The sequence below is a fragment of the Aquarana catesbeiana genome, linkage group LG06 (assembly GCF_042186555.1).
Source record: "Aquarana catesbeiana isolate 2022-GZ linkage group LG06, ASM4218655v1, whole genome shotgun sequence".
In the NCBI taxonomy this organism is placed as follows: Eukaryota; Metazoa; Chordata; class Amphibia; order Anura; family Ranidae; genus Aquarana; species Aquarana catesbeiana.
Window position 1 is genome coordinate 8106739 of NC_133329.1, and position 11249 is coordinate 8117987.

The 11249-nt window shown below is 41.4% G+C and overlaps 1 protein-coding gene across 1 annotated transcript; it reads left to right on the forward strand.

The window, feature by feature from the left end:
* The first annotated feature begins 5811 nt into the window (after nucleotides 1-5811).
* Nucleotides 5812-6741, forward strand: LOC141147488 (olfactory receptor 7C1-like). Its single transcript, XM_073634723.1, has one exon. The coding sequence runs from the start codon at nucleotides 5812-5814 to the stop codon at nucleotides 6739-6741; it is 930 nt and encodes a 309-aa protein (XP_073490824.1).
* The last annotated feature ends 4508 nt before the right edge of the window (nucleotides 6742-11249 follow it).

An 11249-nucleotide genomic window follows, 5' to 3' on the forward strand; every position in this document is an offset into this window, starting at 1 on the left:
TCTCTGAGCTGGCTGCTCAGCTGTCGGCTAATTGCCAGCTCCTATCTCTCCACAGGTACTCAACTGTTGATGATATCCTGCTCGTCAGTCCTGTCTACTTAAAACGTCCAATCCAGAGGAGCTCTGCCTTTGCCTGGTCAACATCACAGAGACATTCTCCTGCATTCCTGTTAAAAGACTTGCTTGGCTGACATCCCTTCTGGCTCCAGATCCTGCTTGCTGTTTTACTATGCTCATCTCTGGCTCCCTGACGTTTGGCTTGTCTGACTATCCATTCCGGTTCCTGAACTCTGGCTATGTTTTGTCTACGTTTTGTTTTATTTACTTTTATTATTAAACAAGTGTGATTTAACTTTACTTCTGTCTCAGTCTGATTTCATGGTTTCTGACAATGTGTCAATGGCAATGGTTGGCAGAGTTTTCTGCATAGAGCGAGCTCTCAATGCATGCTCCCAGTACAGAGACCAAATATCATAAATGATAGGGAGCTCATGATCATGTGACCATTGTGACATCCAATCACAGTGGTCATGAGATTAGGCAGGTCTTCCCACCCACAGGCATAATAGTCCTGTTATAGGGTCTCTGGGGTGGGGGGAGGGATTAAAGGACTAAACTGTCCAAAAAAAGTAAAATCTAGAGCGTTTAGACAATCCATTTAATACTGAGGTGCTTATAATGGTCAGCTTTTATTTATATGAATAAAAGAACAGTTTAAATACTCCGATGGTGATGCCTATCTTAGTGATAACTCTATAAGAACAGGAAGTGAAGGGAGATCTCCCAAACTGGATGCAGATGACAAAATAGGCCTTATTCACTCCATACTCAAAAATGAAAAAAGAAAAAGTTTTGAGTTTAGATATACTTTACAATTTAAGGTGAGTTTATGTGTGAAGTTTTAGGGTGAGTTTTAAGATTCAGTGTTAGGTAGGTTAAGGATTTATTTTAGGTGGCAGGTTAGGTGCTCAAGTTTATAATGGGACGAAGGTTGTGTTCTAATGCATCCTTTTATGTAGAGCATGGGTGCTCAACCTGTGGTCCTCCAGCTGTTGCTGGAGTCCCATGAGGCATTGCAAGGCTGACAGTTCAAAGCATAACTCCCAAAGGCAGAGGCATGATAGGACTTGTAGGTCCGCAACAGCTGGAGGGCCACAGGTTGAGCACCCATGATGTAGAGCAGGAATATCCAAACTAAGGCCCTTCAGCTTTTTTGCGGAACTGCCCGTCCCATGAGGCATTGTAAAACTCTGACATTCACAGACATGACCAAGCATGATGGGAATTGTAGTTCCTGAACAACTGGAGGGCCATTGTTTGGAAACCCCTGATATAGAGGATCCTAAGAAGGAAATGTCATCACCACGCTGAGAACCAATGTCTCATTATGTGTGCAGCATGTAGAACTGTGACCACCTGGAACATGGGAGAACTCTAGATTGTTCTCTCATCTCTAATTTATTCTGGAAAAGTGTGTGTGGGATGGGGGGATGTTTGCAGAATGTGATGCAGAATCACAGATTTTGAGTTGTTCTTCAAAAAAAAAAAAAAAATTCTTAATAACACTAATATGTTGATATTGTAGATAAACACATATATATTGGACACTATATGGGCTATATATGAACATTCCCCCAAATTATGAAGTTCAGGTGTCTCCAGTGAAGAGTCCTGTTAGAGCTACGACATATAAAAACATTTTAGATGATTGTGCTCCTTCAAGATATGGGGTAAAATTTTGGACAAGACCTTTTTTTTCTCTTCCAGCATAACTATATCCTATGTAAAAAGTCAAAAAAATATATGGTTGGAAGAGTCTGGGGTGGAAGAACTTGAGTGTCCTTCACAGAGCACTGACCTCAAGCCTACTAAAAACATCCTCCATGTTTCTCCCATGAAATATGAGATTTATTTATAAAAAAAATGGATGGAGATCCTGATTTAAGTAGATTTTACATGATTCACTATTCACAATAACAGCAAAGAGAAGAAGACATTTCTATTAAAAAAAAACAAAAGAAACACAAAGATATTTTTGGATTGTTTTGTGTCATGAGGCCTCAGTGAGATCTCGGCAGTGTAATGAGACACGGGGGGATATGGATGGAGATCTCAGGGAGATGCTGAATGCTTTTATATACGGTGAGATGGTGCAGGGAGGGGGGGAGAACCTGTGTGTCCTCTCTACCTGATACTCCGATCTCCTGTATAGAACTGGCTGAAGGAACCCGACCAACACAAGGTCTGATAACAAGACATCTACAGGACACGGGGAGATTTATATACTAAAGGCAAATCCACTTTGCACTACAAGTGCACTTGGAAGTGCAGTCGCTGTAGATCTGATGCAAGGAAAAAAAAAAAAAAGCATTTTTGCTTGTACATCATTGGATGATAAAGTCAGCAGAGCTTCCCCTCATCTCAGATCTTCCCCTCAGATCCACAGTGACTGCACTTCCAAGTGCACTTGTAGTACAAGGTGGATTTGCCTTTAGTAATTTCAACCCCATTGCATCTGTCTAGAACAGGAAGGTGTTGGCTGTTTTATACATGAAATATTCTTCTACAAGGTGATCGATCCTTCCTGACAATTATACTGTGTTATATATTCCTCATCTCCATCCCCTGTATTCAACATACACAGACCCCATCCATCATCAATAAGAGATTCTGAATATACAGGTGAGTGCTTACAATGGGGGGGGGGTTTACTAAAACTGGAGCACACAGAATCTGCGGCAGCTGTGCACAGTAACCAATCAGCTTCCAGGTTTTATGTGAAAGCTTTATTTGAACAATCTGAAACTAGAACCTGATTGGCTACCATGCATGGCTGCTCCAGATTCTGTGTGCTCTGGTTTTAGTAAATCTTCCTCATTGTTTCTTATCACACTTCCCTGCTATATTCTGATTGGCTCCCACATCAGTTTGGGACGGTGAAAGAGAATTCCAGAAATCCGATGACCCCAGTCTGTGTATTCCTCAGAAAGGAGGACCTGTAATGATGATCTGTTCTGGAGTTCAGTTTTTACTCTACGAGCCATAAAAGCGATCACAGCCAGTGTTACACCGACACCCCTGAGAATTGCTGCTTTTCCTTCTTATCATGTTACAGATCTTTTCACACTAAGACTTTACATGATGGGAAATGGAAAAGACAAAGAATACAGAATGGATCCAATGTTTTGTTGGAGGTCCGGTGTCATTGGACGAAATGCTCTGACACCAGTACTCACCCAAATATTGGATTCCATGAATAATGTCAATAAAGAGCTGAGAAATTAGAGCTCCATAGATGAGATGAGGAGGTGACCGATCACCCTACAACCTGCATGGATGGAGGATGTTTAGTTCCTTCACTGAAATCTCCCTTTTATTGATGACTTGACAATCAATAATCAGATGATCAATTGAAATCAATTCAATAATGAATAAATCATTCTTATGCAAAAATGCATTCTAAGATTATTCGCTTCCTTATTACTGGATGTAAGATATACAAACACTGATGTGATTTTGGTGGGGGGACATTAGAGTGTTAGCCCCTCTAGCACAGAGACTGATGTGACTGACTGAGTGTTCTTTATACAGAACTGGGATATACAGTATTTCACAAAATTAAGTACACCCCTCAGTCACATTTGTGTAAATCTTTTCTTCTATCTTTTCATGTGACAACACTGAAGAAATTACACTTTGCTACAATGTTACTCAACACACAGCCATTAATGTCTAAACCGCTGGCAACAAAAGTCAGTACACCCCTAAGTGAAAATGTCCAAATTTGGCCCAAATATTTTATGTGGCCACCATTATTTTCCAGCACTGCCTTAACCCTCTTGAGCATGGAGTTCACCAGAGCTTCACAGGTTGTCACTGGAGTCCTCTTCCCCTCCTCCATGATGACATCACGGAGCTGGTGGATGTTAGAGACCTTGCGCTCCTCCATCTTCTGTTTGAGGATGCCCCACAGATGCTCATTGGGGTTTAGGTCTGGAGACATGCTTGGCGAGTCCATCAACTTTACCCTAAGCTTCTTTAGCAAGGCAGTGGTCGTCTTGGGGGTGTGCTTGGGATGGTTATCATGTTGGAATACTGCCCTGCGGCCCAGTCTCTGAAGGGAGGGGATCATGCTCTGCTTCAGTACATCACAGTACATGTTGGCATTCATGGTTCCTTCAATGATCTGTAGCTCCCCAGTGCCAGTAGAACTCATGCAGCCCCAGACCATGAAACTCCCACCACCATGCTTGACTGTAGACAAGACACACTTGTCTTTGTCCTCCTCACCTGGTTTCCGCCACACACGCTTGTCACCATCTGAACCAAATATGTTTATCTTGGTCTCATCAGACCACAGGACATGGTTCCAGTAATCCATGTCCTTAGTCTGCTTGTCTTCAGCAAACTGTTTGCGGGCTTTCTTGTGCATCATCTTTAGAAGAGGCTTCCTTCTGGGATGACAGCCATGCAGACCAATTTGATGCAGTGTGCGGCGTATGGTCTGAGCACTGACAGGCTGACCCCCCACCCCTACAACCTCTGCAGCAATGCTGGCAGCACTCATACGTCTATTTCCCAAAGACAACCTCTGGATATGACGCTGATCACGTGACCTCAACTTCTTTGGTGGATTATGGCGAGGCCTGTTCTGAGTGGAACCTGTCCTGTTATACCGCTGTATGGTCTTGGCCACCGTGCTGCAGCTCAGTTTCAGGGTCTTGGCAATCTTCTTATAGCCTAGACCATCTTTATGTAGAGCAACAATTCTTTTTTTCAGATCCTCAGAGAGTTCTTTGCCATGAGGTGCCATGTTGTACATACAGTGACCAGTATGAGAGAGTGAGAGCGATAACACCAAATTTAACACACCTGCTCCCCATTCACACCTGAGACCTTGTACCACTAACGAGTCACATGACACCGGGTAGGGAAAATGGCTAATTGGTCCCAATTTGGAGATTTTCACTTAGGAGTGTACTGACTTTTGTTGCCAGCGGTTTAGACATTAATGGCTGTGTGTTGAGTTATTTTGAGGGGACAGCAAATTTACACTGTTATACAAGCTGTACACTCACTACTTTACATTGTAGACAAGTGTCATTTCTTCAGTGTTGTCACATGAAAAGATAGAAGAAAAGATTTACACAAATGTGACTGAGGGGTGTACTCAATCTTGTGAGATACTGTATGTCAGAGATATATAAAAGTAAAATAAGTATATTTAAGGACCTTCCAGTTCTAGTTATCATATATGACTCAGATATATGAATCCTTCCACCTCTTACCGAATGATATTACTGTGTGAAGTTATATTGATACATCCGGGAATTGATTATGAAGCATAGACTTGTATGAGGCTCTGATCACCGCCTGATCATTGTATGCACTGAAACATATAAGAAATGTTGTTACATGTTTTCTCATTATTGATTACTGGATCTGATCACATGGACATATCTTAAAGTATTAAAAAAATAATAAAAAAAAAAATAAGCTCCAGTTTGGTTTTTATAGAATATGCAAAAAGCTACAAAGTTTAGAAAGTTCACAAAAATCAATGTCTATATTTTTAACCTTTTTTTTCAGTGAAGCAGATGTGACACAAACTTTGATACTCAATTGGTTTTTATTTCAGTACAAAACATTCAAATTGATCTAAAGTATAAAATTCATTAACTGTATTTTATTTGCTTTCAATATCTTGATGTGAATGATCCTTTGCAGTCCAGTGAACAGGGTCTTCTCTAGTACAGTGTCTTCTCGAAACCTCACATTATTGCTCCTCTCTTAGTGAATATTTTGATTCGCATGGGAAACCAAACTTCTCAGACTGAATTCATTTTGCTTGGCCTGTCAGACCTCACAGATTCTCAGATCCCGGTATTTCTGCTGATCCTCCTCATCTATCTGGCCACACTGGCTGGAAACCTTCTCATCATTTTCCTGGTGGTCTCGGACTTTCACCTTCAGACCCCAATGTACTTTTTCTTGGGAAACCTCTCGGTTTTAGACATCTTCAACTCCTCGATTTCAGTATCTCATTTTTCTTTTGACATCTTTACCGGAAACAGGCTGATTTCATACCCAACCTGCATCACCCAGGTCTTCCTCTTCACCTGGTTTGCCAGCACTGAGTCCTCCATACTTACAGCGATGTCCTATGATCGCTATGTTGCCATCTGTCACCCGTTGCGTTACACAACCATGATAAACGTTCACTTGTGTGTTCAGATAGCGTCTTTTTTCTGGGTCTTCAGATGTGTTTGTTGCCTGGTACATGCACTTTGTGCGCTAAGATTGTCCTTCCCTGAAGCCACCACCATCCCGGGCTTGTTCTGTGAATTGTATCAATTGATTCAATTGTCATGTTCCGACACTTTCCTCAATTATTTAATTTTATATTTTGAATCTGTAAGCATTGGAATCACTAGCTTTCTCATTACTTTCCTCTCCTATGTCTACATTTTCAAAACCATCCTGAGAATTAAAGTGATGGATGGAAGACGGAAAGCTTACTCCACCTGCAGTTCCCATCTCACGGTGGTCTTCATCTTTTATGGGGCTGGTCTTTTCAACTACTTTCAACTCAAAACTGAGAACTTTCTTGTAGGCAGACTGATTTCTGTGTTTTATACAGTTTTCACCCCTCTCCTAAACCCGATTATATATGCCCTGAGAAACAGTGACCTGATGGGAGCTCTTCAGAAAACCCTGTCCAGAAAGGGCTTCAAGCCATGAACTGTCACTGAAGAAGAACTGCACAAAAATATTGTCCGTCTCGGGACTGCTTGAAATTTTAAACTCCTTCGACCAGGTTTTCTTTTTAGATAGATGAGACATTTTTAAAATTTTTTCATATGTAGAAATAAGTATAAGAGATGTCCAAACATTCATATACTATCTGATAGTAATGCAGAAAATTCCAACCAAAAGACATCTTGTTGCTTAGTACAAAAAAAAGAAACAAAGAGATCATTGCCAGCCGGTATACTATTTGCCGGTATATTATTATTTTATATTTATTCATCGAGTGTATTATTTGCACATTTCACAGTCATTGTAATTGTATATTATCAATAAACCTGAAGAATGTATATCCCCCCCCACACACACCGTGTCTTCACTCTGTTGGTTTGTACAGACCTTACTAGTTTCTAGTCCATTAAGGTGTAAGAGTTGAGTAACTATAGATCCAATGTCATAGAGCTTTATGTCTCAGTCCAGCAGGACCATATCTTTTCACCAACTTCTAGAACTTTAACCGCTTCAGCCCCGGAAAGATTTTACCCCCTTCTTGACCGGAGCACTTTTTGCGATTCTGCACTGCATCGATTTAACTGACAATTGCGCGGTCGTGCGATGCTGTACCCAAACAAAATTGACGTCCTTTTTTCCCCACAAATAGAGCTTTCTTTTGGTGGTATTTAATCACCTCTGCAGTTTTTTATTTTTTGCGCTATAAACAAAAAAAGAGCGACAATTTTGAAAACAAAGCAATATTTTTTACTTTTTGCTATAATAAATATCCCCCTAAAAATATTTTAAAAAAATGTTTTCCTCAGTTTAGGCCGATACGTATTCTTCTACATATTTTTGGTAAAAAAAAAAAAAAAATCGCAGTAAGTGTATATTGATTGGTTTGCCAATCGCCAAAGTTATAGCGTCTACAGAATAGGGGATAGATTTATGGCATTTTTATTATTAATTTTTTTTATCAGTAATAGCGGCGATCTGCGATTTTTATCATGACTGCGACATTATGGCGGACACATCGGACACTTATGACACTATTTTGGGACCATTGTCATTTATACAGCGATCAGTATTATAAAAATGCACTGATTACTGTGTAAATGACACTGGCAGGGAAAGGGTTAACTGCTAGGGGGCAAACAAGGGGTTAAGTGTGTCCTAGGGAGTGATTCTAACTGTGGGGGGAGGGGCTACCTAGGACATGACAGCAATCACTGCTCCTGATGACAGGGAACAGCGATCTCTGTCATGTCACAAGGCAGAACGGGGAAATGTCTTGTTTACATCTTCCCATTCTGCGGCTCCGTGACACGACCGCCGGGAGATTGGCAGACATCGAGTCCGCCGGTCCCGTGGGCACGGTCAACCAGTATGCGGCGTGCCCGCCAGCCAGACCCACCACTTAAAGGGGACGTACAGGTACGCCAATTTGCCCACCGCTGCCATTGTGCAAAACGTATATTGGCGTGCAGCAGTCAGCAAGCGGTTAAAGTATAAAAAGGTACAATAACATCTGAAAGCATCAGCAACTTTTAAGCAGATATATATAAAACGAGTCGTATTCTTATATAAATTGCTCTGTAGCAGCTCTAAAAGGTGAACTTCACCTTACATATAAAAGAACATAAGGAAAACGTATGAACGATATAGACAGGATCAAGAAAACTGAAATAAAAAAGAACTAATAAGAAAGCAAAATAAAATCATACATCTACACAGTCCAGCAAAGTTAAATTGTGATAGAGTACGATTATTTGACACAACCACAGGAAAGCAAATCAGATGTATTCAGAACTTCTTAGTTTGTACCAGTCAGTCCACGGCTTCCAACGAGAACACATTATTTGGTATTTACCTTGTGAAGCAGCGAAAATTAATTTGTATGTGGCATGTGTGTTGGATCATCTCAACAACCTCACTTCTCGTGGGCACTACATGGTCCCTCCATCTTCTCGTTATTGACAGCCTAGCGCTTGGCAGAACATGGATCACTATATCTCTTGAGGATGTAGAGATGGATTCTATACCTAGAGATAAAATGGCCATACCTGGAGAAATAGGGATTCGGATCTCTAGAATTTGTGACAATAATTTAAAGACCTGAGTCCAAAAGGTATGACTGGCTGGGCGGGACCATAATATGTGATATAATGTACCTTTAGACTGGCATTGCCTCCAACATAGTGGAGAAGACCCGGTATCAATTTTGGATATTCTAACTGGTGTCAAATACCAATGAAGTAGTATATTTTTGTTATGTCCCAAAGATTGACACTCTTTGTTGTCGCATAGGTCGTTTGGAGTGTTTTTTTGCCATTGTTCTTAGGTGTAGGAGGTGTCTAGTTCTTGTTCCCAGGCTTTGATATCAGAGGATTTAGCAAATACCATCTTATTATTCAGAATATTATAGAATAAAGAGATACCTTTTAATATTAGTGAAGGGTTTGGTGAGATATAGGGCAATTCTCCATGGCAGTAGAGTAGATGTTTGTGGGTTTGCATGGAGAAAATTCTGGAGAAACCTGTAAAGTTCAGAATCTTCTAGGCCATACTCGTTTTCAGTGTAGGGCCTAGCATGAGGTCAGCTATTGTTGGTATTCCATTTTCTAACCAGTGCGCTATATGTAGATCTGGAATGATCACAGGTAAGCTGGAGACAGGAAGTGAAAGGGGTATTGTGGTGGAATCTCCAACTTGCATATCTAGGAGTGTTTCCCAGGCTTGAAGTGAGGTCTTCATAGTAGGGGATAAATCAATGGTCCCTAGGGTGTTAAATCTGCTGGACGTTAACAAGTCATACAACTTGTTACCAGCAATTTGGGGTTCTTCTAGTTCTTGCCACCTTGTCTTTGGTGACTGGGGGAACCATGTTCTCAATTATGTAAGAATCAAAGCCGTGTAGTAATCTTTAAGCAAGACATGCCCTACTCTTCCCACTTTCCTGGATTCTATCATTTTTTTTAAATGCACATCTTGCTCTTTTTCCTAGCCACAAATAACGATTCACCAAAGATTGAGCAGTGGAGAAGAAGGAGTTAGGAACTGGTATGTGTAAAGTCTATACTAGACTGTGTATATTAATACAATGCCTACAAGCCACTAACTAACTGCCTAATCTAGCTCAAGTTAGCTCTAGCTCCGTCCACTCCAACACACTACATATGGCCGCTGTGTAAGCAGCCTTATATAGTGTGGGGCATGGACTTAGCCCCCTGAGCCATGGTTGGCTAAGGGCACCCTGCCTTTGGCCAATCATGGCTCTCACAGCAGAGTGCGCTGGGATTGGCCAAAGCATGCAGGTCAGGTGCATGCTTTGGCCAATCATCAGACATCAATGCACTGCAATCTCGCAGTGCATTATGGGGCGTTCTACGGCGTGCAAATTTGCCAAGAACGCCCCATAATAATCTTACGTTTGACTCGAACCATGGGACCATACCTATTGTTTACATATGTGTGCCGTTTGCATTTGCACGAGGGCACAGGGGGATAGGGCACTTTAACTTTTTTTTTTTTTATACTTTTGTTTTTATCCATTTCTTTTTTATTAAACTTTATTGCTATCACAATGAACAACATCCCCTGTGATGGCTTGGGCAGTGACAGGTCCTCTTTATGGGATCAATCTCCTCTGCCCTTCAAGGCAGCCAATCAAGGACAGCTTGGCTTGATCGGTTGCCTTCCTGGCTGTAACTGGCCAGGTAAACAAAGAACCAAAACTGGAAGGGACTAAATCCTTGTCACTTCTGGCTTCATTCATCACAAAGGAGGGTGAGGAATGGATGTTCCTCCATCTCCTCTGTGTGCTGCCTGGAATGGGAGAGCCCAGAAATGGCCTGTAAAAGTGATCGAGCAGCTATACAGCCACTAGGATCAATTCCACAGTAGAGTTGATTACCGACTCCAAGAAATTACACCAGGGTCATGGCTGCAGGACTCTACACTAAACTTTTGATGCTGCCTACTTTTGACCACAGGATTTCCACTCATCGTTTGCTGATGCCTTTCTTTCCTCCAGAGTTGTGATAGGGCAGGCAGTCGATGGCCATAGGTTTTCATCCTGCAACCCTGGATAAAATGAAATAAGTATTGAAAAAACAGAACTAGCTGCTGAGTGTCTGGGAAGAAGATGTTTAAGCTGTCATAATGAAGGTATTGGAGATGTGTCTGTTCACAGGCTCCACTTGATAGGAGACAAACACAGCCTGTAAAAGCCAACAATACTACTGTTATGTCTGGGGATGATAATGATGGTGATAAAGTTATTACTGTTGGTAGAGATGTAATAATGTTAAAGACAAAGGTACTGTACCTGCTGTTGAGTGCCATGTTCCGTTGGTGTTCCTGGTGCAGGCAATGTGGTGCTGCAGAGCACCCATGATGGAAGCTCAACAATCTCGGACAGTTAAGCCAAAAAACGAATAGCAATACTGGACAAGGTTACTGTGAGTAAAAATTGGGTGGGCATGATAACTGCTAGGCCAAATGGAGGG